At 47.1% G+C, this 22,822-nt stretch overlaps 9 protein-coding genes across 9 annotated transcripts; 2 read left to right on the forward strand and 7 right to left on the reverse strand.

Annotated features, from left to right (window-relative positions):
- Position 1: 1 nt before the first annotated feature.
- Positions 2-1,730, reverse strand: K450DRAFT_253920 (uncharacterized protein). Its single transcript, XM_051591114.1, has 7 exons — positions 1,449-1,730; positions 1,342-1,374; positions 1,230-1,267; positions 1,063-1,161; positions 696-1,001; positions 310-636; positions 2-240 (listed from the first exon to the last, which is right to left on the reverse strand). Exons 1-7 carry the CDS (start codon positions 1,495-1,497, stop codon positions 103-105), a joined length of 990 nt encoding a protein of 329 aa, XP_051442007.1. The 5' UTR covers positions 1,498-1,730; the 3' UTR covers positions 2-102.
- A 224-nt stretch (positions 1,731-1,954) lies between these two features.
- K450DRAFT_253927 (uncharacterized protein) lies at positions 1,955-4,211 on the forward strand. Its single transcript, XM_051591115.1, has 6 exons — positions 1,955-2,394; positions 2,512-2,605; positions 2,702-2,739; positions 2,803-3,542; positions 3,612-3,829; positions 3,943-4,211. Exons 1-6 carry the CDS (start codon positions 2,179-2,181, stop codon positions 4,068-4,070), a joined length of 1,434 nt encoding a protein of 477 aa, XP_051442008.1. The 5' UTR covers positions 1,955-2,178; the 3' UTR covers positions 4,071-4,211.
- K450DRAFT_253930 (uncharacterized protein) lies at positions 4,164-5,772 on the reverse strand. The gene has a single exon (XM_051591116.1). The coding sequence runs from the start codon at positions 5,462-5,464 to the stop codon at positions 4,352-4,354; it is 1,113 nt and encodes a 370-aa protein (XP_051442009.1). The 5' UTR covers positions 5,465-5,772; the 3' UTR covers positions 4,164-4,351.
- Positions 5,773-5,923: 151 nt separating this feature from the next.
- Positions 5,924-7,209, reverse strand: K450DRAFT_253932 (uncharacterized protein). The gene is made up of 4 exons (XM_051591117.1): positions 7,079-7,209; positions 6,884-7,015; positions 6,563-6,818; positions 5,924-6,501 (listed from the first exon to the last, which is right to left on the reverse strand). Exons 1-4 carry the CDS (start codon positions 7,136-7,138, stop codon positions 6,080-6,082), a joined length of 870 nt encoding a protein of 289 aa, XP_051442010.1. The 5' UTR covers positions 7,139-7,209; the 3' UTR covers positions 5,924-6,079.
- A 158-nt stretch (positions 7,210-7,367) lies between these two features.
- Positions 7,368-13,679, reverse strand: K450DRAFT_253934 (uncharacterized protein). The gene is made up of 10 exons (XM_051591118.1): positions 11,065-13,679; positions 10,697-10,974; positions 10,609-10,615; positions 10,147-10,539; positions 9,970-10,079; positions 9,560-9,906; positions 9,324-9,497; positions 8,052-9,249; positions 7,828-7,986; positions 7,368-7,756 (listed from the first exon to the last, which is right to left on the reverse strand). The coding sequence occupies exons 1-10, from the start codon at positions 13,524-13,526 to the stop codon at positions 7,521-7,523; spliced, it is 5,364 nt and encodes a 1,787-aa protein (XP_051442011.1). The 5' UTR covers positions 13,527-13,679; the 3' UTR covers positions 7,368-7,520.
- A 96-nt stretch (positions 13,680-13,775) lies between these two features.
- On the reverse strand, positions 13,776-16,033 carry K450DRAFT_253942 (uncharacterized protein). Its single transcript, XM_051591119.1, has one exon. The coding sequence runs from the start codon at positions 15,988-15,990 to the stop codon at positions 13,936-13,938; it is 2,055 nt and encodes a 684-aa protein (XP_051442012.1). The 5' UTR covers positions 15,991-16,033; the 3' UTR covers positions 13,776-13,935.
- A 315-nt stretch (positions 16,034-16,348) lies between these two features.
- K450DRAFT_253945 (uncharacterized protein) lies at positions 16,349-18,205 on the reverse strand. Its single transcript, XM_051591120.1, has 4 exons — positions 18,047-18,205; positions 17,893-17,984; positions 17,733-17,826; positions 16,349-17,580 (listed from the first exon to the last, which is right to left on the reverse strand). The coding sequence occupies exons 1-4, from the start codon at positions 18,114-18,116 to the stop codon at positions 16,406-16,408; spliced, it is 1,431 nt and encodes a 476-aa protein (XP_051442013.1). The 5' UTR covers positions 18,117-18,205; the 3' UTR covers positions 16,349-16,405.
- On the reverse strand, positions 18,122-21,267 carry K450DRAFT_253949 (uncharacterized protein). Its single transcript, XM_051591121.1, has 7 exons — positions 20,687-21,267; positions 19,733-20,613; positions 19,590-19,664; positions 18,928-19,521; positions 18,748-18,866; positions 18,417-18,681; positions 18,122-18,350 (listed from the first exon to the last, which is right to left on the reverse strand). The coding sequence occupies exons 1-7, from the start codon at positions 21,058-21,060 to the stop codon at positions 18,295-18,297; spliced, it is 2,364 nt and encodes a 787-aa protein (XP_051442014.1). The 5' UTR covers positions 21,061-21,267; the 3' UTR covers positions 18,122-18,294.
- A 58-nt stretch (positions 21,268-21,325) lies between these two features.
- On the forward strand, positions 21,326-22,651 carry K450DRAFT_253956 (uncharacterized protein). Its single transcript, XM_051591122.1, has 4 exons — positions 21,326-21,537; positions 21,636-21,774; positions 21,835-21,889; positions 21,975-22,651. Exons 1-4 carry the CDS (start codon positions 21,462-21,464, stop codon positions 22,584-22,586), a joined length of 882 nt encoding a protein of 293 aa, XP_051442015.1. The 5' UTR covers positions 21,326-21,461; the 3' UTR covers positions 22,587-22,651.
- The last annotated feature ends 171 nt before the right edge of the window (positions 22,652-22,822 follow it).

The raw sequence follows: 22,822 nt of genomic DNA on the forward strand, positions 1-22,822 counted from the left end.
AGATACTGTAGTGTATCCATACACTTTTTATTAATTGGAACCATCCGAGAAGAGCGCTTGCCTTGACATGTGGCCACTACGTCTGTTTCGCTATGACGGCTATCATTGCCTGTTGAGTGGCGAGTGTTGATCAGCAGCCACCCAAGCATCGAGCATAATTTCAAAGAAAGCAGTGGGATCAATGTCCACGGCCATATGAACGTTTGCAGGCAAAATGGATTTTTGATACACATCACAGATCTAGAATACGGCAGAGTTGGAGTGAGTTTTCTTTTGGCTGCCTGTGACACGCCCTGCGCAAGTACTTACCGTTTGGCCAAGAGCCAGGCCATGGTCAGTGACCACATCCACACGAAGGTGACGAATAGTGAATATCTCGGGAGCAACGAGGATGGCAACGGCACACGGGTCATGAAGGGGCGGACCATTGTAAAGATGAAAGACTCTCTCGTAGGTGTGCTTGAAGAACAACAAAAGATCCACTATCAATTTTGCAAACTTGGAGTCGGGCATACATCTCTTTTCAATGGCTTCCAGCACTTTATCAGTGACAGCCGCTTTATGTGTGACATCCAAAGGCACCATATACACAGGTAAGCCGCTTTCGAAAATAATATGGCATGCCTCTGGATCGACCTGGACGACAAGGTGAGCATTCATTGAATCGGCCAATAGGACAAAACGCTCTACATTACCAGCACATTGAACTCAGCGACTGGCGTGCGATTGCCACTGTAAATTCCGCCCCCCATCAGTGAAATTTTCTCGATCTTGGACTTGAGTTCAGGGAATAAGGTGAGTAAGAGAGCAACATTGGTATAAGGGCCAACGGCGACGATGGTCACTTTGCTAGGGTGGTCGCGCAGGACTTGAGCCATATGCAACACGGCCTTTTCGTTCTTCACTATACAGTCTTCATCGGGTTCAGGGAGCAGGTCTGTTCCATCTAGACCTGATACACCGTGGATTTCTGGAGCCACCATGGAAGGTTTGACCAGCGGCTGTTTGTCATGTTAGAAGCGAAACGAAGCTCACTATGAACAGCCCCATAATGACTCTCACCAATGCCTGACCAGGTATTATTTTTGTCTTGATGCCAGCAGCTTTAACTACACGTGCACAATTAAGCGTGGTCTTGTCCAGCGTTTGATTGCCATGCGTCTATACTCAATGCCGAGCGGGGTTAGAATTCTACGCCTAATGGCAGAATTTCCCAGGACTAGGCTTACCGTAGAGATGCCTAGTAGCTGAATGGTGGGATGGTAAGCTGAATGAGAGGAGAGGATGAATTTGAGTTTTGAGGGGGTACACAACGGGCTGGCTATCAAAGGGTTCAATCACCTGCGAGGATAATGGCCATGGCATCATCGTGACCTAGATATCACAAAGGGTTTGGTTTGTCAGTGGCGCACAATGGAGCTGGCTGGCGGCCTCTACGATAGATTTACCTGGATCGCAGTCCAACCAAACGGGAATAGACGCATCCGAAACGGTCATTGTTCAAAAGTAACAAATAAAGCAAAAACTGGTACAAGGAAGAAGTGCGACTCCAAGATCGGAATCAATAAAGTTTTTACTAGGTATCACCACTGGAGCATGAAGGAGAGCAGTGTCGAATATTCTTAATGGTACAGCAAACGATGACATGTTGACTATTCTCTAGACTACACAGCCTAACTAACTTGTGTTTTTTTATTCCACGTCATACTACGCTATAAAATATGATTCAAGCATTGGCAGACCGTGCACCCCAATGCAGCCAAAAGACCTTATTTAAGATGGATTGGGCGATCTCTTGGAGCAAGCAATAGGTTTGCAAGCTGTTCGAATAGGAAAAAATATGCAAGCTGTGACAAGGTGAGAAGGTCAAAAAAAGGGAAAGAATAATGATACTGTCATGGTCCGAATTTCCTGTGATTAAGCGATGACGGAAGTGTGTCGCAAACCGGTAGTCTCCCTCTCAGCTAAAGCAACAGGCTGGCTGGCTGCTCACAAAGAAGACATTCTGGGCTGGGCCGTTTCTCTCTTTCTTTTCTTTTTCCTCTCTGCTGTTGTTTATACTTCTTTTTGTTTCTGTACTTTAACTCCCACCACCTTAATACGTACGAATTTGAGAAATCGACTCTGACAACCTCGCTGTAATATAGTACAAACCAAAAACACTTTTTGTTGCCCACCATGTCGGATTCTCCACCCACCGTAAACTCAACGCCTCCTCCAGTGGTGGAACCCACCGCAGCACCACCGTCCGACTCTCCAAAGCCTAATCCTCCACTTGCCTCGGGTATTCAACAAAAACCGAAGAATTTGGAAAATGCTATGTGGGTAGGCAACCTCCCAACCGATACCACACCTGAAGAGCTTCGTGATTTCTTCTACGATGAGGACTTTTTGGTAAGCCAAGCAAAGCGAAGCGAAGCGAAGAGAAAAGAAAGATAGAAACATAACAATACGCCATCGCTGCTATCCACACACAACTCAACCCCTTTTCCCCCCCCTTTTTATTTATAGACGGTATTTCATATTTCGAAAACTCACTGCGCCTTTGTCAACTACAAATCGTATGAAGCGGTATTAAGAGCTGTCAAAAAACATCATGAAGCAGGCAAGTCGACTTTGCATGAAATCACTGGCGGGTAGGATCCAAAAATTTCTAATGTCTCTCAATATCCCGGCCGGGAAAATTTTGTCTTTTCAACAGAGTTCCATGGTATCAAACTTGTGTGTCGTCCACGCAAGGTGAGTGGCCCTGTTACAAGCTCGGTAAGCTTTGGGCATCGACTGATGAACCCTTTTGTTCAGCAAAACCACCTCACGGCTCGAGGGATGGTGGCTTCGCCAAGACATCTTCACACTTCGCAGACGTCTTCGTCCGATGCTATGCCCATGTTGCCTCCACCCATGATGTATTTGCCACAAGGCGGCGTCACGGGCTCCATGCGGTTTAATCAATATCCAGGCGATCCGCGATTCCATACCCTATCGACCATGCCACCTACCAGCATACCTCAACAAGTCCCCAGCCCTGGCACGCCAGCCGATTATCGACCTCGCCGGACCTCACAATTGAGTCGTTCGTCACGGGATTCCAGCCCTCGCTCGGCTCAACCACCACCTTCTCCTCAAGAACGGCATCCGTCCATTGATTCCAACGCCAGTAATCCCAGCGTACGATACTTTATTCTCAAGAGTTTAACCGCCGATGATCTGGATATCAGTGTGGAACGAGGTGTATGGGCCACCCAACCCCATAATGAAGCTAGTTTGAACCGTGCTTTCAAAACCTCATCGGCTGTGTATCTGATCTTTAGCGCCAACAAGAGTGGGGAGTTTTATGGATACGCTCGTATGCTTCAGCCCATTGTGTCCAACCCTCCTTCATCGCCTTCTACCCAAGTTCAATGGACGCCGGTAGCAATAGAAGAGGATGAAGAGGAAGGTGGCGCTCCAGACCATGTTAATCCCCCACCGGAGCCAGTGGAAGAGGATGCTGGCAATGAAAAGCGATGGGGCAATGCGTTCAAAGTGCAGTGGATCAAAGTGTAAGTCAAGGGCTGTGACGAACAATGTACGTACGTTTATTGTGATGACTAACCACGGTATCTTCTCAGGCAACGACTTCCATTCAGCCAAACTCGCCATCTTCGGAACAGTTGGAATAATAATCGAGAAGTCAAGGTGTCAAGGGATGGCACAGAGTTGGAAACAGCCGTGGGGGAAATGTTATTGCAAGGATTCCATTGGGCTGAACAGCAACAATTGTATCAACAGCAACCACCACCACCACAGGCTCCTCCACCGCCTTCCTACCAACCCATGATGTATAATAATGAAATGCCACAACAGTCGCAGCAAATGATGATGGGATATATCCAGACCCCGCATGGTCTGCAGCTTGTGCCCATTCCATTTGTCGGTCTCGGTATGCCGCCTACCCCCTACCCTTACATGTTCTCGACCCAAGACGATGCCTAGTGATACCAAGGTGGTGTTGCTCAATAGGACCCTTCGATTTTATTCAAATCTCGCCGGTCAAAAGCAACAGACTCAACCAAAGAAAAAAAAAATGATCAACTTGGAACCAATGCTTTCTTTCTTTCTTTCTTTCTATGCCTTTTCCCCCTTTCTTTTGCATGCCGTTTTGAAGATCCCTCTCTCTTTTATCCCATTGTACATAACAAGAGCTTTTCTGGAGATAACCAAAATTCCCTTTCGCGCAACCCTGCAATAAACGCCTAACGAAAAAAAAAAAAGAGACTGTATGTACACTGATGTGATGTATTAAATAGATAGACATGGAGGGTATACATAGATGTTGGAGGGATGACTACTTTTTCTACGTTTGACGGCTTCACTTGATCTTGTTCAGCTTCTTATTGGCAAACTTGAGTTTGACTTGGGTGCGGTCAAGATCACTGTCCAGTTCCTCCAGCAATTGGTTCTGGTTCTCGAGTTCCTGTCCAATGGCATATCCAACTTGACGTTGACGGTTGAGAATGGAACTGAACTGTTCGACCTGAGAGTCTTGGTCATCCATCATCTGCTGTTGCAACTTCAATAACCCTTCATTGTCGACACCGCGGGTTTGTTCTGTCTCTCGGCCTTGCTGTCGTCGAGCATTGCCAAACACTCGATTGCTGACAATGGCGGGCTGGCCGTTGGTGTTGCCTGGATCACGAGCTTGCGGGTCGGCGGTGGATTTGAGTAAGGCACGACGATCTCCGGCCTTGGCGGGCTTAGCATCGGATGGCATCATGACGTCGCTTCGAGCGGCACTGGCCAAACGAGCCAGGGTATCTCGTTCATCCTTGAGACCGCTCAACAGATCTTGACGTCGACGCAATTCACCTTCGGTCATCAAACTTTCGCCTGAAGAACCATGGGCCAGACCGGTCAGACCGGAATCCAAATCAGACAGGCGAGACGACAGCACGGTCAGGAGTTTCTTCGCTTGCATGGTGCAGTTATGGGACGCTGAGATTTCGTTTCGAGCAATATGGGTTTCTCGCTTATTGATCAACGATCGCACCTCACGAGCACTGGTCTGCATTTCACGGAACTCATCTAACCAGCTTTCCGAAGTGTACATGGACGACGCGTCCAGTGGGCGGCCGGTGGGGATGGAAAGAAACTCCCGCCACACATCGGTTTGCCGCCAACGGTCGTCTCGACTGGACATGATGCCCCGGAGATAAGCATCCAGCCCCCTTCGTCTTTCCTCGATTTTATCCGGGTTGCCGTACGTACTCGTGAACCAGTGCTTGGGCGGCAAGCTATTGGGTGGAGGATGCTTAGGGAACTGAGCGATCAGTTGGCTATGGAACTTTTCAAACTCGGAGAATCGCTTCCAGATCGACCACGACCGTACAGCGGCGTGGATCTCTATACGGTAGACGGTATGCGGCTTGGGTTTCTCTCGATTTTCTGAATTACGAACGTAGATTGCTTGGATGTTTTCTGACATGGAATGGAAAAAGACGGAGACATCTCACCATGAAACCCGCAGGTAAAAGGATGATGATGCTGATCACGTGGAAGTCCAACCCATCTGTCATGGGCTGATCACCCGCTACAGCTAAAGGAATGCTATCGAGAGCACCTTCCTCTGCACTATAGTATTTCTTTAACTCGTCCAGCCTTCTACTTGAAAAGCTAGCCAGCGATACTATAGTTTTCCCTCGGACTATGGTGGAAGAGAAGGAGTTACATGTCATAGTGATAACTACACTGAGCCAAGTTGATTGTATGCGAGCTGCTAGACGTTTCATGGAGACTATTCGCTTCTCTACCTTCACTTTCTCTACCTTCACTTAATTCCTACTTTTTGCTGTCGCTTCTCTCATTCCACTTCACCCGCACGTTTCATTCAAACATCCTGACTAGTTAAAAAAGAAACAGCGGTAATAGACCCTCTCTACCCAATACATGTCATCTTATAGCATGGCATCCTCCACAACATGTTTGATTACGGGCTTCTTTTTAATGTGTTTTTTCAAAGAAAGGCGGCATTGATGTGTATTTTGCCAGAAGGGAAATTTTTTGCTATTGGGAATTCATTTTGTACTGTACACCAACCAGTCTAATCAAAGGCCATGTCCTTCTTAATCTGGGCAATGGCTCTACCAGGGTTGAGACCCTTGGGACAAGTCTTTGCGCAGTTCATGATGGTGTGGCAACGGTAGATAGAGTACTTGTCCTGAAGCTTATCACGACGTTCTCTGCCGAATTGATCACGCGAGTCAGCCATCCAGCGGTAAGCTTGCATGAGCACAGCAGGGCCAAGGTACTCGTCTTGGTTCCACCAGTACGATGGGCAGGAGGTAGAGCAGCAAGCACACAAGATACATTCGTACAATCCATCCAATTTCTTACGGTCCTCAATGGACTGCAAGTTCTCTTTCCCTTCTGGTGGGCCAGTCTTTTGCTTGAGGTAAGGCTCAATGCTCTTGTACTGCTTATAGAAGTTGGTCAAGTCAGGAACGAGATCCTTGACGATGTGCACTAGAAACCAAATGGGTCAATAAAACGTTCCGGCCCAACAACCTTGCTTGCGCTAACTTACTGTTGGGAAGAGGGTAGATCTTGACCGGCTTGCTGACGTTACGGTCGATGCGAGCCAAGCAGGCCAAGGTGTTACCACCTTCAATGTTCATGGCACAAGAGCCACAGATACCTTCACGGCACGATCGACGGAAAGTCAAAGTAGGGTCCATTTCATTCTTAATCTTGATGAGAGCGTCCAAAATCATTGGACCGCAGGCGTTCAAGTCGACCTTGTATTCCTGGAGGGTAGGCTTTTCGGCAGGTGTATCTGGGTTCTGCAAAGCAACATAGGTTAGCAGCAAGCCAATGGCAAGGAAAACACAAGTACACGGTCGCGTACCCAACGGTAGATTTCAAAAGTCTTGTACATGGGCTCCTTCTTTGCTGGAGTGTTGTCGGGAGGACTGGGGTTAGTGCTGGCCATGTGGGTGGGTGCAGAGGTGTTGAATGAGCGAGCCATGCTGGCGACAGGCTGGGGTAAAAAGCAATTGAGTGAATGGATTCGTGGGCGATGGACGCAGAAAAAAAGACTTACAGCAAAAACCTGCTTGCGAAGAGCAGGGCGGATGGCAGCCGACATGAGCGACACAGACATTGGAAAGATTAGAGTGGGGATTGCGCGAACAAAGGGCTGTTGACGGCTAGAGTCGCAAGTGCCCTGTCCTGCCCGTAAACCGCTTGCGTATAGATTGCATTGTAAAATCCCAAAGCATGTGATCGCCGCTCACAATGAAAAAATTTCTGCCTGTGCCAATCATGTTCCTTCCGCTTAAGCTTAAAAACCAATCAAATGCCGTTTTATATCTTAAATGTAACCAATGGCGGGAGAATCGGATTGGGTAATTTTGCTTATACGCTTTCTTTCTTATTGGCTTGGATATCACAATTTTTATGGCATAGTAAAAAAAAAAAAGGATGGGTCAAGACAAATCTATGTAATTATTATGGAAGTGAGTGAGTATACAGTGGGAATTGGTTTATACAGTGGTGGTTTGGTGCTTTTCATGATCCTGAATGTAGCCGCGTACGACGTTGCTAAGCGTGGTGAAGTTGACGGGTTTGGAGATATAATTAGAGAAGCCCACTTGTTTGCATTTTTCAGCAACGTCGCTCATGACATTCGCTGACAGAGCTACAATAGGGATGGGATAGGCATTGGTATGAAGGGTTTTAGCTTCCCATTCACGGATTTCCTTGGTCGCTTCATAGCCATCTGTAAAAAAAAAAAACGTCCTTAGCAAGGCAACTCATGTCTAGGCTATTGGGCGGGCTTGTCGCTCTTACCTTTGACCGGCATGAAGAGGTCGCAGAGAATCAAGGCATAATAGTTATGAGGACGAGATAGGACAGCGTCGACACATTGGCTTCCATCCGAAACCACATCGACTTCAAGTCCAACCCGGACAAGGTACCGTACCATGACCTTTTGGTTCACCAGGTTATCTACAGGGAAGCAAGGGGGTGAATAAACATCATGGACGCAACCCATCCCTAGGGTGTCTGCTTACCTTCTACTAATAATACACGATGGCCCCGGTTGCCAACTTCGGCCAACATACGTTGGAACACCTCATGTTGACCAGCAACCATTTGCTGAGCAGGGGGCAGGTGTCGATTACGCAAGGACCGTTTTCGACCCACCGTGGCGTTAGAGCCAGCAGGGTCTTCACCGGAAGTAGAGGAAGATACGTCGCTCGACGGAAACAACTGTTGAATCTTGCTACGCTTGAGGGGTTTGAACACAAATTCGCAGTTATCAAATAAGTTGCGGTCTTGTTCATCCGAAGCGCCTTCAAAAATCGTCGATCGTTGCATATGGGTAGTCAGAACGATGGTGATGGCATCCTTGTGCGCGGGCGAGGTAGCGATATGCCGAATGAGAGGTAGAATTTGCTGCTGCATCGACAGATTAATGACGATCCAAGAGTACGGTAATTTATCAGGGTTGGTCAAAATTTGCAAAGCTTCGACATGACTATGACACACATCGAGTGTATCAATGGTTTTGTAATGTTCCTTGAGCAACGTCTCGATATGCTTGATGGCGACGTCTCGAGAATAGATCCATTCCGATACAATGAGGGCTCGTGCGGCAATAGGTGCGGAAGGTGTAGATTGGATGTGGGAAGGAACAGAAAGCGTTGGCTGAGAGGGAGCCTCTATATCGTCAGTGGATGTTCGAAAGGCTTTTGGAAGTTGAAGCTCTCGAGAAATCTTGCATGACAAATCTCGTTTCTTGACCGCTCCTGCAAAATCGGTAGTGACATCCGGATTGGCTTGTCCAGCACCCGTAGGTAACAACCCACCGGACGGCGCGGTCTTGTAGAGAAGGGCCTCTTGTACTCGAGCTGCACTCGTAACCACACCAAGCTGTGTATGCTTGATCGAGTGCTCCAATGGGGACGATGTCCCAAACCCTGATGTTTCCAAAGCCGAACTGATCACTTGTTGCTGAAGAGGTGTCGTCATACCATGGGAGTGCACGCCGTAGGCACTAGCTCGGAAGAAAGGACTTTTGATGGTTTCTTCCTGTGGAGTTTGGGGTCGTGGTAAAGTGGCAGGGTGGGGAATAGAGAATTTTACAGTAAAGTAAAACGTTGAGCCTTCGCCTTTACGGCTAGTGCAAGTAACGCTACCGCCATGCAGTTCGATGAGTTGACGAGAGATGACAAGGCCAAGGCCACTTCCTCCATGTTTTCTAGTGGACTGTGAGAGAGAGAAGAAAATAATGAGTACCGGGGGGAGGTTTCATCAGACAATCATAGGTAAGTAACACATACTGAAGCATCGACTTGAGAAAATGGCTTGAACATAACCGCTTCGCCATCCGCATCAAAACCAGACCCCGTATCAACCACTTCAAACATCAGCATGATCTCCGAATCGCTGGTAATAGGCTTTTGAACGGTACATTTGGTATAGACCTCGCCAGACGTCGTGAACTTGATAGCATTCTACAGAAGGAGGTTACAACATGTCAAGGTTTCTCTCATCATAGGATGGTGGACAGACTTACGCCAATGAGATTCAGTAGCACTTGACGCAATCGAATCCGATCGCCAATAACGACATCCGGTACATCTGGGTCGACCCAAAAACTCATTTCTAAACCCTTTTGGATAGCAAGCGTCGACAAGAGTTCATTGGCATCCTCCACCATACCCAAAAGACTGAAGGGTTCCATCTCTAATTTCATCATGCCGGCTTCAACCTTGCTCAAGTCCAAAATATCATTGATAACAACGAGCAGAGATTCGGCCGACTGCTGGATAGTATGGGCATAATCGAGTTGTTCAGGCGTTAAATCAGAGTCAAGCATGAAGTTGACCATGCCCGTGATGCCAATAAGAGGTGTGCGGATTTCTAGGTTGGGTGGTGAGAATAAGTAAAGGGAGAGGGTTCTAATGAAGGGATGGTGAACTTTACCATGGGACATATTGGACAAGAAGCGAGTTTTGCTTTCAGTCGACTTTTGAGCGGCATCATGGGCTTCTTTCAACTTTTGTTCAAATTGCTTTTGATCATTGATATCCGTACTATACAGTAAGGGGTCAGTCAATAAAAGTGCCCTGCCATCATGTTCTCAGCTTGGAAAACACTTACCAGGTACCAAACCATCTGGCATCAGGAATCTCGTCTTGATGAACCGAGTTGCACTTGATCAAAAACCATCGATATTCACCGTCCTTGCCCAGGAGTCGAATCTCCTCCTGCCAACTCACACTTTCGTCTTCACCCACTTCCGGTAGACGTAGTTTATGGCGGTCTTCCGAGTGAACCTGGGCCATAAATGCTAGCCCCTTTGCACAATCCAAAGGTTTACCCGAGTAATCCTCCCACTTTTGATTGGCGTACGTGATACCGAATTCCGGAGAGAAGGTAAAAACGAGTTGTGGGATGGTTTCGGCCAACAGTCTGTATTTGCGTTCATTATGTTCGATCTCCAATTGACGTATGCTGAGCTCCTTGGCGACTCTTTCATCATGAATATCGGTGCTGTGCAAAGCAGGGAAGCGTTTAGAAAGGCGATTGAGGGTGAAATAAATTTGAGTGGAGAGGACTTACCAAGTGCCTGATGACAAAGCATGAGCCAAAAAATAAAATAAATGAGTAACGGCCTATCTTCAAGAGAACCAACATGATTCCAACTCACCAAACCAATTAATAATGTTGCCCTTCACGTCTCTCAACGGCACAGTTCGCCACAGAAAATAGCGGTATTCTCCATCAAAGCGCTTGAGTCGGTATTGACCAGCAAAGCCGACACCCCGCTCAAACGCATCCTTCCATTGTTGTCTGCAGGCGTGCCTGTCGTCAGCATGCATATGGCTTAGCCAATGTGACCCTAGGTGGTGTTTCATGGGCTGGCCCGAGTATTGCATGACACGACTATTGACCCAAGTGGTCCTTCCTGTTCGTGTTGAGCAAGTGCTATATCGATGGGGAAAAAAGGTCTCACGCGTTAAACCAAAAAAACAAACAACCACGAAAGAATAACGCCACCATGCAAGATTTACTTACAAGACATGAATGGGGATACCATCGATGATAAGTCGCAAAAGTCGGGATTTGGGTGTGATCATACGGGTTTCATCCATGGGGAGATCGGATGGAACCACGTCAGTATCACCATTCGCTTCGAAGAACTGGTGCACTTTCTTTCGTTCCCCTCCTTCGGTGTCTTCTGAACCCGATAACGTCGGTTGGGTGGACGGTGGTGGATGCCGGCGTTTGACTTTGGGTTTTGGTTTTTCAGGTGGTTCGTCCGCTTCGTCACTGGCCAGCGCGTCATCGTCCATGGTGGGATGGACAATATTGGTACGAGCGGGCAGGATGATTCTTCTTCCTCCTTGACGCTTAGCAATCTCTTCACTTGTACCGGGAGATAAAATGGCTTCCGAGTCATAAGCACTGCTACCGCTGCTGAGGGTTCGCCATCGGTACACACTGGAAGGCGGTATAGATGACACAATGGGAAGCCCCGTAGTGGGTGAGATAGCGTCCCAGCCATGTCGCATAGCCGATGATAGGGGGGAGGCCGATCCAGATGAATCGGGTGTAGAAACAGCTGTAGACGACGTAAATCGGTTGGAAGTCGGATGGGTTGCGGTATCTTGTCCCTGTGGAAAGCTAGAGGACGAAGAAGATTCGGTCAGTTGAACAATGGCTTGGGTGTGCTTGTCGTAATTCAGATTAAAGTCAGGCGCTTCTTCCTGTGCCATATCGTCTTCTGGTACACTCGTCTCCATTTGCTGAAGCATGGCGATACCACCAGCTGAGAAGGGACCTCGTCCGGGATCCTCAAAAACACCTTTCGCAGTAGGTGTAGGCGTGGCCGAGTCCGTATCTGTGGTGGCATTGTACGGATGTTGCCTTGATTGTGCTGGTGATATAGGGTTACTGGAAGCGGTTTCCGGGGAGATTTCCTCATGCTTGGAGGGCGACTGCGTATCGGAGGTTGAGAAAGGGTTGTGATTGCCGCTATCTTGATGTCGATAGTAAAACAGTTGTCGTTGGAGATGTTGATGAGCCAGACAGGTGGAAAGACTGGTGGCAATAAAAGGCACGATGGATTCAATGCAGGATATTAAAATTTGCGGGTAAGGTACGACGGTGGAAAGGAAAGAGAGAATGGCGAACGGTGCTCCCGTGGGCAATTTGCCGGTATTACGGCCGGTGTGATGATAAATAGGAATATGGACAATGGAATGGATATTGCCGATAGGAACAGGATAGGGAATGGAGGTTGTACTATAGGATTCTGGAGACGTTGGGTTGAAGGCGTCATCGTCAATGCCGATGTTGGATTGAAAGAACGGGTTGACATTGGGATCCATCATGATAGGTGAAGGGGCAGGCGATTGGGACCATGGCGAAGGTTGATGTTGTTCGTATTCGTCGTAATATAATTCACGGACTTCACCTGGTGGGGCACTGTTGTTCGTCGTAATATCACCACTACTACTACTGTGAGGTAACGCTTCGGCTTCTTCAAACCGACATTCATCCTTTTCATTTCGAGGATGATCACATAAATTCAGACAGGGTGTACCTCGAGGAGGAGGGGTTTGAGCCATCGAAATGGCGTTGGAAGACCGTCGACGCAGCAAGTCTTTTCGATCAGGTGGTGGTGGTGGTTGTTGTGAAAATTGCGTGCCTGGAGGAGCATGTTGTTGATGGTGTACTTGATGGTGATGATGATAGCTATCGAGTCTTTCCATGAGACTTCTCTTGAACATGCCGCTTCCATCCTGTTCATGGAGAAGTTCGGAAGGATTGGATGAATGCATACTACTAGGGCTTTGTCGATATTCCCTGGACAGAACCACGGTATGGCCACGGCGAATGATTCGATCGACGGAATTCTTATCCACAAGGGGTTCATCGTCTCGATCAAAAGGTTGCAAACTTTCAAAACATAATGGCAAAGTAGGTACTTTGGGCTTATCGCTGGATCCATCCGATGTGAAATCAGGCATGCCCAGCGATGACTTTGAAAAATAATCATCCGAGGGCTGATGTTCTGTCGATGGATCGTTTTCTGCATCTGAAGTCTGATACTGGGTACTATTGCTTTTGCTGTAAACAGCTTTGACTCCCCAGGGCGAATGGTATGGGTCGCTAGGGTCTTGCGGTAAACTCAAGCACACGCGAGAAGCATGAAAGGATGATTGTGATAATATGTCAATGGTTGCGTACCACCAATTTTGCAAGTCGATTTCACTGGACAACTTTAGAGCCGTCTTATATAGATTAGGAGGTTCAAGTGACAATACCACCTGGTTGAATTGCGGTAGATTGGGAAGTTTGACTGACGGATGGTCATTGCTGCTCACTCGCTGCTGCTGGTCATTGTAAAGTTGGGCATGGTATTGACTGGTGGATCGAGCATACACCAACGGATCAGAGGAAACAGTGACGCTTCGTCTAGACAGGTCAAGCGCCCCAGCCCTTTCATGCTCAGTGGATGCAGCTGGTTGCATCAGAGGAAAAGAGGTAGCGTATAGAAACCGTCACGCCGGGTTAGGTTGGAGCCAGTTGAGAATGCAAGTGAATATTTTTGAACTGAGCGATTTCGCCTAGCCAATGAAATAAAAAATGAGGCTCTAAAATGAAAGAAAGCTATTCATGAACTTCTTTAAACACTTCAAAAAAATAAAGGAGCGGGCGATGATGTCGCATTATTCAATGACATCGTTGAATATCCCTTAAATGGTAATACACTCCGAACACACGTCTTGGAAGAGCCACGGTGTTTATTTGACTCTGAATTATTTAGTATGTAACAACTTGAGAAAGTAAAAAGTAATATGTACATGGGAAGCGTGAAGACCATGGCTACCAGAGAAAATTTTTTTTTGGCTGGACTACCTTGTCCGTTTTCAGAAAGGCTCATTTGCTGAGAGGCAAGTACTTTGGAACACCGGGATCTTCACACACTACTCGAAGCTTCTCACTGGAAGCCCGATTAGAAAATACGACTCGAATATGTTTAAACAAATACAAATGCTTCTTCTCACTACAACACACTTGAAGGTGAATAGCATAACGAAGTTTACCGCCTTCCTCTTGATCATCCGGTAAGCCAAACGATTTCTGTCGTAAAAACGTCTTGGTCCCCGCTGGCATATCGCATAGATCGTAAGGCACCAGAAATAATTTGACGGCGGTTTTGTTGGGATTTTTAATGACAATTTGAATCTGTCCTTGCGGTGGGAGACGATAATAGCCTGGCTTGCGTTTGAATCGATCGCCCGTCAAACCCCCTTCCAGATCAATGGTGCCAACGTACGGCGTGGGGAGATCACTATCTTCCAGCTCATAGAAGAAAGAAGGAAACACCAGAGTGACGTGAGATGGACATCGCAGGGAGGGCTTGCATGGACCATGGCCCAACACCCCGATTTGGGCATGGAAGGTAATAGGCTTTGAGGGAAGGGTTGACATGCGACCATTTAAAATAGACTCCTCATAACTGCCCACCAAGCTGCCAAAGAGTTCACCATGAGGTAATCCCAAGGAATTGCGGCGGGTCGGAGTATGGTGCACAAGACTGCTGCGTCGAGTTACATGTAAATGCTTCAGGTCTGCGGTGGGATGATGAAAAATGTGAGAGGAAGGAGAAGTGGAGTAGGCCACAGTGCGCCCTTGATGTGTATATTGCATGGAGGGGGATGTGGCCAAAGGAATGTTGATGTCATCTTCTTTTTCTGTGTCTTCTTCATGCTGCTCCATGGCCGAGATCGATAACCTAGAAAGTCGGCGTTTCGCTATACTAGACTGAGCCATAGGCATGGCAAAGAACGTCGTCCGAGGAGGAGATAATGGAAGATGTGGAATCGATGTAGGCACATCCGTAAGCTGGAGTGGGTGGAACGACGGTATGTGGTCTGGTGGTGGGTCGTCTCTATGATGTTGAGAAAAAAGATTGGCCAGATTGGACGAAGCAGGCGAAGGCGCTCGTTGAGGTGATGATCCATCTTGCGAAGGACTAAAGGTTAATTGTACCACGGGCTTTGTATGCTGTTTCGCCAAGTGAGAAGCAACATGACGATGCAACGAGCGGTTCATCATCCTTTGCGATTGTCCCGGTGAAGGAAATGGACTGGTTGCCTTTCGCTTGGAGGGAGTTTCTGGTATGGGCATACCAAAGTAGTCAGCGGGCGGAGGGTCCAGATGAAGAGACTCGATGCTATGCTCAATGGTTTGAGTGGCATTTGGGTCGCCAACATGTTCATCGAACACCACTTCCAGTTGAATCACCCCAAGTTGGGTCATATGCACACGCTGGAATTGAAACACCTTTAATTGGGCATCTGGCTTGAATTCTCGGCGTTCCGTGGGGGGATGGTGAGCAAGGCGAGGACTGGTGGAAGGAGTCTCGGATGAAGTAACATTGTAGGAGAGTTCGTCTTTGCAAAGGGTGTTGGAACATAGTAAAGGGTGGATGGGCATTAGCCTGGTGTGAGCGTAAACGGACTGTAACAATAGAATGTGATCCTGATGGGTCCCATGACGTCCCCTTCGACGTCTGCTGGGGACATGGGAAGTGTCCAATGATGTAATCCAGCGTTCCAATAAAATATCTTGCTTATAGATATCGACATGAACGGGCCATCCGGAGGTCCAAGCTTCGCTTAACGTTGACGAAACGGTAGGTTTAGAGTGTAATTGATCGGAAGGGATTCTAGCTCTCAGGATGATATGAGCCAATTTGCATAGAAATTCATGGCTATCGAAATGTGAATCTTTTTTGGACGAGGAGGAAGGCGCTTCTTTTGTTGCTTCATATGAGATGGGCATGACCCCAAAGCTTATCTCCAGACAACTAGCGGCGACTTGGATAAGCGACGGAGGAGGGTGAGATGAGGAAGAAGTATGGCGGTTATGAATGGGCTGTTTGCAATTGTACTTTTCGACCACAGCAGCCTTGACCGAACCAGGCATTCACTCTCGATGGGAGATTCGTTGGGTGGGGAAGGAGTTTAAGGCCAAAGGCAGTCCAGTCAATCATTCACACTCTCTTGTTTGTGACGCCTCGGCGAAAAGAATTTTCAGTGGTGTTCGTGACCAGCTTCTATGGTTTCAATTCGGCCCTGGTAGCTTGATCAAAATTAATTCGACGAAGGGAGCTTTTGGTAGGAGAAACATAGCTAGGCAAAGGAGAGGAAGGGCAAGGCAAGACAAGACAGTGGGTCGGGTAGATTGGTTGGTATGGGCGGCGGAAAGGACGTCAAGTACAGGCTAAACTGTGGGCAAGAAGCACGTTCTTGTGAAAGAATGGATTTATGGTCTTTTTTCATTTTAATGATCATTAATGTCTATAAGGGTCTAATGGGAATCATGTCTAGTCCAGTCTAGTCTACGATACAATCTGGTAGTCAATGTTCAATCCACTACCCTTTAACGCGAGTGACGATGACTTGAAGGCATTGGGTAATGGCTTCTTGTCAGGAGCTATGAATTCCAAATGACCACGCTCAGAGTGGAACGTCTTGTAGCTGTAATAGTTTCTCCAAAGTTCACCATCCCATAATTCAGGACAACGAAGAACAAAGTGTTCGAAAGAAACATCCTCTCCTTCAAGGACGGGATTGCGCATCAAGCAGTAAGAGACCATGTGTAGCCAAAACAAGGTCTGTGTCTCCGAGTAAGTAATGCATTCATGAGCAAATTCAGTAGTGGCCCTTTGATTACGATCATTTTGACTTGCTTGCTTAGCATCTTGTTCAAAAAGTTCGATGCTTCGAAGGATGACGCGAAGGTTGTTTAACAGTCGACGAGTCGCTTCACTTCGTCGCTCATGCGTCCGTTCAATTTGTCGCAAGTAGATATAAGATATCCTTATCAAGGATTGGTAATCGAAGAACAGAAACACCCGGCCTTGATCATACCAATTCTTAAAATCTTGATCGCTTAAATGGTATGGGTTGGGCATATCTTCCCATGGTGTGATTGGCATTCTCGCCTGCGACAATGGCCGTTCTCGACTGGTGGGAGCAAAATCCGCTAAACTCTGATGACGAAGTTTCCTTCTGATATCTTCATCGTCCTCATCGACGGGGCTAGGTGATTGGCCAGCGGGTCTTGCCACTGCACCCGGTGGCAATCTGGAAGATGAAGAGTGTCGATCGAGGTTGGTTACGAAAGGTTGAGGAGCTGAAGAAACAGACAATCGAAGCAATTGTCGATTTTCTATGGTGGAACTGAGGTAATTGAGGATGGCATCCAATCCATCTCCTGTTTTGGCCGAACAAGGGAAAATTCTCCACTGATGGCCATTGAGAGCTTCCCTCAATCTTATATCCTTCATCCACTCGTCGCCTATATCTTGTGCACTCACAGCATCTTTTTCATCCTGCTTATTGGCCACCGTGATGATGATGGCGTCAGTAAGCTTGTCGCCATATTGTGTGAGTAACCATAACATGTTGTCGCGCGCTTTCTCCGCTACAGTCGGATGACTGCATTTGACCGAGTCGACAAAGAAAATGATGACATTGGTTTTGGATAAGTGGGGTATACTTTGAGCCATTTCTGATAGTTGACAGGTGGTGTGGCCCAAGAAAAAAAAAAAAAAGAAAAAAAAAAAGTTGGTGAAAGGATGCAATGGAGTTGAAAGAGATGCAAGCACGGTAAAGTTAGATGAGAAGGTACCTCCGCAATGCATTACTGTGTTTGAAACGTACCTGCGTATTCCCAGATTTCATACATTTGATTCAGGTACGGAATGGACTCGACGTTATGCTGATCGGTGCGGACGACATCAAAGGCTTCATCAGGCTGCAGGTACATACAGCGATTAGAAGCACTGGGTAGTAATTGTAGCCATGCTATCCAGAAACTTACCGTGCCTACTGCATGCTTAAAATACAGTTTGTATAGAAAGCTTGTCTTGCCGGATCCTCTTGCGCCTAGAACCCGCACAGTAACATCTTCCTCTGATGAAAGACGAACAGTTAGCATTCGAATGGGAGTCACATACGCCGGGTATGCTGATCACCTTCTGGGGTCTGGTCTTGTGAAGGCCGCGGGGACCATAAGCTGCTGAACAGGCCAGAAAAGCGACTCATGGCGAAAAAGAAGATAGCTTAAAGTCAAAGGAGAGCCCTGATATTTATTAAAGTGTTGAAAGGTGACACAAAGGCAGGCAGGCAATTTTATGACAATTCGATGATGATAACGCAGTGGATATTCTATTTACAGAGGAAGAAAAAGCTATGTCAGGAGGAATGTAGAATGAAGCTTGGTTTAGTTGGTCGCCCGCGACACCTGCACAAGAAAGTGGATGCGAGAGCAAATCTCTCCTGTAGCAGAAACATATCCATCAATACCTCATTATCGTATTAAAAGGGCTTCAATCTTCAACTTACGTGCATCCTTGGCAGTTTCTGCTTCAAGTTCATAAGTCTTGTGGTCGTGGTCGCGGTCCTTTATCACCGAAATTTTGAAATTGTTAGGTGCTTTTTTGCTCTGCTTACACGATAACACCTGGCTAACATGGAAAGACGTCGTTTTCACGGAATCAAACATGCCAGTCTTTTCAGGCGGCATGATATGAACATAGTCGCCATCAATGGCAAGGACACTTTCACGCTTGCCGACAAACATTGGCATTTTTCGATTGACTGTATAACGCTAAGGGAACAATGGAATTAGCACACACAACGACAGTTAAGCCGGTGGAGACCATGGGTTACATACCTTGTATGAAGACATGGAGTTTTCGTTAACAGATGGGTTGGAACTGTTAGGAGAGAACAGTGCAGCAGGGTACATGTCTTCCTTTTTCTTTTTGCTGGGAGATCGCCACATATGCGATGCTAAATAGAAGGTTAATGGGGGGGGATGAAGGCCGCTCAAACCGATGAAATTGGCACTTACAGCTTGCAACATTAAGTCCAGTAGCAGCACTCTTTTTGATCAGACAAAGATCCACAATGCCATTGAGACTTTCAACCGTTGTATCATTGGGTACAATCATATTAAAATCAGCAAAAGTGAGAATATATTCATTGGTGTCCAGTTTCCGTTTGCGACACACCAATTCCAGTACATCGCCCATGAACATTTGTGCATGCACAGGGAGGGTGGTAGTAGCCGATACTTCTTCGTTGGTCATCAGTTTGATACGGAAATGTTGTGTAGGTGCCATGGTCATGGTGGACTTGGTCAGCATGTTTTTCTGAGAAGGAACAGGGACAGCAACATTAGCAGACGAGACTTGCTCGTTGGACAATGTTGCCTGTGGGTTGGCCTGTTTCAATTGGCTATCGGCTAACCCATCGGTCAGATTCGAAGTAATGGCTATGGTATCGGGTTGGTCGACCGGTACAATATTGGCCTCGATGGGTTTTCCCGTATCGGGGGCAGGCGCACTTGCTCCAGTGAGGCCAGAAAGTGGAGGTACCATCAAAGCTGGTTCTTTCTTGGGGCGATTTTTCGCCAACCTCGCGTGCGTTTGTTCATTTTGTTTGACTGTGAACAGCAGCGACAATTAGGATTAGTTTAAATGAGCAGGCTAATGTAAGCATGTATATGCGTACCTTGTGATGGTGTCGCTTCACATAAAGCAAATTGATCAAAGGAGATACGATTGATACGGCGTGCTCTGTCGACAGCTACGAAATATAAATGGTCAATATCTCTCACTACAACAATGCTACTATCCCTTCCTCTGACTACCCACCTGGCAAATCCTCTTCAATTTCTCCATCCTCTTCTGCAATCCGTAGAACCCATCGGACAACATCGCACATTTCCGGCTCAAGTTTTGGCGTCTTCTTTTGCTCAATGTACTGATACAACAAGAATCCAATGACTTCTTCAACTAGAGCGTCGGATCGCACTGTGATGTTCACTGGCGTCTCGGGCTCTGAGCAAAACGGTAAATAGACACAAAGCATGGTGGGACTGGTTTCTCCTTTTCCAGAAACAAACGAATAATCCTCGGCAAAGGGGTTCTCTGCTGCCTTACCCTTCTCAGCAATCATGGCTGACAAGGTGGACCGTCGAGTGGCTAAAGGTGGCCTAGTCAGTAATGGTTTTCGATCATAGATGAGCGGGGTCGTGGTATCTTGATCATCAACGAGAGACAAAATGTGTTGCTTTTCAGGAGCAGGTGAAATGGAGGGTGGTGGTTGGTCAAAGTGGACGGCTGGTTGTTGAGCTTCTAGGGTGGACCGACGTCGAGCTTTTCGTCGGGAAGCCAGGTCGGACACTAGCGGCTGCGCATGGTTAATGGCGGAGGATTTTTGATTCAAGTCTTCCGATGAATGCAGAGAAGGATCAATTGGAGAGTAGATGGAAGGTTCCAGTGGAGACGTTGGAAATGCACCATTGCTTCCGTCTTCACTGGCCGGATTGTTGTCTGTGTCTGGACTAAAAATTCGGTTGTTCACAGCAATGTCAGCAGAACTGACCGCAGCGGTGAGGGAGTCCATAGAGGCTCTTGATTTACGAGCGGCCGAAGTGGAATGTGAAGCACCGGTAATCATGACGGCTGGGGCAAATAATCGCTTGTTCAACGAGCGTTTTTGCTGGCCATCGGATGAAGCTCGTTCTCTGCGACTACATAGTCCGAGTGGAGATAAAATATTAGCTGATAGAGTAAGGAGACAATTGTGAGGGAAAAAAATCTTACCCAGTCACCTCTACATCGTCCATATCATAGTATTCTGCACTTTCCATACTGGCCTTGGTGGCATCGTCTGGCAAGGGAGTTGTAGCAGCTGGATGGACAGAGCTGGTCACGTCTTTCTTTCTCGAGCGAAAGCCACTTCTCATAGTACGAGGACTATTTGTCAATAGATTGTTAGGGCCCATGTTCAAGGGATTGTCATATACAGGTGAATAACAGAGGTGCATCTCAGGGTATACAGGAGCAGCGGTACGAATGTAATCATTGGTCATAACATTTGGATTGAAGGAGATCATTCGTTCACCTCGCTCATCAGTGCGCAGAAATTTTATGCGCATCTGATGAACAAGGTAGTTAGGATCAGTTATGAGTGACATGGGAGATCTGGCAGCATCGGTGAGAAGGCGAAAGCAGGTAGATACAAAGTAGCCTCCGCTCGCATGAGATTCCCTAACTCACGGTCACACACACAGGCCCCAACAGTATGAAATACCAAGCAGGCAGGAAAATTTACTGAAAAGTACGAATTACCATCCATTCAACCTCTTCATAAAATACGTGATAAAAAGAAGTTATGGTTTACTGAGAGTTGCTATCTTTTGCTACCATTGAACGAGGAAGCGCTCGCTCAACTGGCTGGCTGGGCACAGACGCATAATGGCGGTTAGTGACTGTTTTCTTCGTGATGTCAGCAATTTTTTCATGTTTTTCAAATTATATAATTCGGTGATTCTTTTGCTGTGTTCTAGCTCTTTTTTATCACCCTTTGAACTCTTCAATGGCCGCTCCTCTCACTCACGAAACCATCAAGGATGGTTGGTTCCATGAAAAGACCACTCTCTGGCCCGGTCAAGGTATGTTCTGGTCGAAAGGGCACATCAATCGAACGAAGTGTGCATAAATCTCATCTCGGGAAACCATGAATTTTTTTTTCTTTCCTTACCGACCCCAGCTATGGCCATCAAGGTCGAGGAAATCCTTCATGTCGAGAAGTCTTTGTACCAAGACGTTCTTGTTTTCCAATCCTCCAACTACGGCAACGTCTTGATTCTTGATGGTGTCATCCAGGCCACTGAACGTGACGAGTTCTCGTAAGTTATCTAGCCGGCTGATGGAAAGCTGGATCTCCCCATCTCACTCTTTGTTCACAGCTACCAAGAGATGATCACTCACTTGGCCATGAACTCTCACCCCAACCCCAAGAAGGTAGGGTGTTTAACTCCAACTGATCTATTATCACAACGTTGTCATACTGACCGGCAGTCCTTTTTTCTATATTGACACTTATCAGGTTCTTGTTATTGGTGGTGGTGATGGTGGTGTCCTCCGTGAAGTCGTCAAGCACGAATGTGTTGAAGAAGTTGTTCTTTGCGAAATTGACGAAGCTGTTCCCCGCGTGTCCAAGAAGTACTTGCCTAACATGGCCATTGGTTTCCAACATCCCAAGGTTCACGTTCACATTGGCGACGGTTTCCCTTACTTGGAAGACAAGGTCAACACTTTTGATGTTATCATCACCGACTCTTCCGACCCCGTTGGACCTGCCGAGTCCTTGTTCCAAAAGCGTTTCTTCGAGCTCATGAAGAACGCTCTTACCCACAATGGTATCATCTCCACCCAAGGTGAATGCATGTGGCTCCATCTTCCCCTTATCAAGGAAGTCCAGACCTTCTGCCGCACTCTCTTCCCCGTTGTTGAGTATGCCTACACTACCATCCCCACTTACCCCAGTGGCCAGATTGGTTTCATGATGTTGTCCAAGGACAAGGAATTGACCTTGAAGAAGCCTTTGCGCAAGTGGACTCCTGAGCAGGAAGCCAAGCTCTGCCGTTACTACAACTCTGAGATTCACGCTGCTGCCTTTGTTCTTCCTCAGTTCGCCAAGGCTGCCATTCAAGAGTAAATGTGCAATGATTTTTTGGGCTGCCCACCCCTTTGTATGTGTTCTATCTCAACTGTGTCAAACTACGAGCCAACACGACGTTGCGATGTAAATATCGTGCTCCTACTGTCAATTCTTTCAGATTTTTAATTACAATGACGAGAAAAGAATAAAAAAAGCTGGAAAAAAAAATTGGAAGCGCGGGCGGTTACTGTCCAACTTCGCGTGATGAGGATAGATGAGATGAGCAGAGCCAC

This window comes from Umbelopsis ramanniana (genome assembly GCF_025399195.1).
Source record: "Umbelopsis ramanniana AG unplaced genomic scaffold K450scaffold_55, whole genome shotgun sequence".
Taxonomy (NCBI): Eukaryota; Fungi; Mucoromycota; class Umbelopsidomycetes; order Umbelopsidales; family Umbelopsidaceae; genus Umbelopsis; species Umbelopsis ramanniana.

Bases quoted from the DNA above. Each gene is read 5' to 3' on its own strand.
- K450DRAFT_253920 (XM_051591114.1), bottom strand. From the start codon at position 1,497: ATGACCGTTTCGGATGCGTCTATTCCCGTTTGGTTGGACTGCGATCCA. The intron at 1,002-1,062 runs GTGAGAGTCATT...CATGACAAACAG, and splicing joins TAATACCTGGTCAGGCATTG to CCGCTGGTCAAACCTTCCAT. The intron at 241-309 runs GTAAGTACTTGC...GCCGTATTCTAG, and splicing joins GCCTGGCTCTTGGCCAAACG to ATCTGTGATGTGTATCAAAA.
- K450DRAFT_253927 (XM_051591115.1), top strand. From the start codon at position 2,179: ATGTCGGATTCTCCACCCACCGTAAACTCAACGCCTCCTCCAGTGGTG. The intron at 3,543-3,611 runs GTAAGTCAAGGG...GTATCTTCTCAG, and splicing joins AAAGTGCAGTGGATCAAAGT to GCAACGACTTCCATTCAGCC. The intron at 3,830-3,942 runs ATGAAATGCCAC...CCTACCCCCTAC, and splicing joins CCAACCCATGATGTATAATA to CCTTACATGTTCTCGACCCA.
- K450DRAFT_253930 (XM_051591116.1), bottom strand. From the start codon at position 5,464: ATGTCAGAAAACATCCAAGCAATCTACGTTCGTAATTCAGAAAATCGA.
- K450DRAFT_253932 (XM_051591117.1), bottom strand. From the start codon at position 7,138: ATGTCTGTGTCGCTCATGTCGGCTGCCATCCGCCCTGCTCTTCGCAAG. The intron at 6,819-6,883 runs GTACGCGACCGT...GTTGCTTTGCAG, and splicing joins CTTTTGAAATCTACCGTTGG to AACCCAGATACACCTGCCGA. The intron at 6,502-6,562 runs GTAAGTTAGCGC...TTTGGTTTCTAG, and splicing joins GATCTACCCTCTTCCCAACA to TGCACATCGTCAAGGATCTC.
- K450DRAFT_253934 (XM_051591118.1), bottom strand. From the start codon at position 13,526: ATGCAACCAGCTGCATCCACTGAGCATGAAAGGGCTGGGGCGCTTGAC. The intron at 9,498-9,559 runs GTAAGTCTGTCC...CTCCTTCTGTAG, and splicing joins TGCTACTGAATCTCATTGGC to AATGCTATCAAGTTCACGAC. The intron at 9,250-9,323 runs GTATGTGTTACT...TCTCTCTCACAG, and splicing joins TTTCTCAAGTCGATGCTTCA to TCCACTAGAAAACATGGAGG.
- K450DRAFT_253942 (XM_051591119.1), bottom strand. From the start codon at position 15,990: ATGCCTGGTTCGGTCAAGGCTGCTGTGGTCGAAAAGTACAATTGCAAA.
- K450DRAFT_253945 (XM_051591120.1), bottom strand. From the start codon at position 18,116: ATGAGTCGCTTTTCTGGCCTGTTCAGCAGCTTATGGTCCCCGCGGCCT. The intron at 17,827-17,892 runs GTAAGTTTCTGG...ATGTACCTGCAG, and splicing joins TTAAGCATGCAGTAGGCACG to CCTGATGAAGCCTTTGATGT. The intron at 17,581-17,732 runs GTACGTTTCAAA...GTCAACTATCAG, and splicing joins TGAAATCTGGGAATACGCAG to AAATGGCTCAAAGTATACCC.
- K450DRAFT_253949 (XM_051591121.1), bottom strand. From the start codon at position 21,060: ATGTCACTCATAACTGATCCTAACTACCTTGTTCATCAGATGCGCATA. The intron at 19,522-19,589 runs GTACGCATATAC...TGCTGTTCACAG, and splicing joins TGAAGCGACACCATCACAAG to TCAAACAAAATGAACAAACG. The intron at 18,682-18,747 runs GTATGTAACCCA...TTGTTCCCTTAG, and splicing joins ACTCCATGTCTTCATACAAG to CGTTATACAGTCAATCGAAA.
- K450DRAFT_253956 (XM_051591122.1), top strand. From the start codon at position 21,462: ATGGCCGCTCCTCTCACTCACGAAACCATCAAGGATGGTTGGTTCCAT. The intron at 21,538-21,635 runs GTATGTTCTGGT...TACCGACCCCAG, and splicing joins CACTCTCTGGCCCGGTCAAG to CTATGGCCATCAAGGTCGAG. The intron at 21,890-21,974 runs GTAGGGTGTTTA...GACACTTATCAG, and splicing joins CTCACCCCAACCCCAAGAAG to GTTCTTGTTATTGGTGGTGG.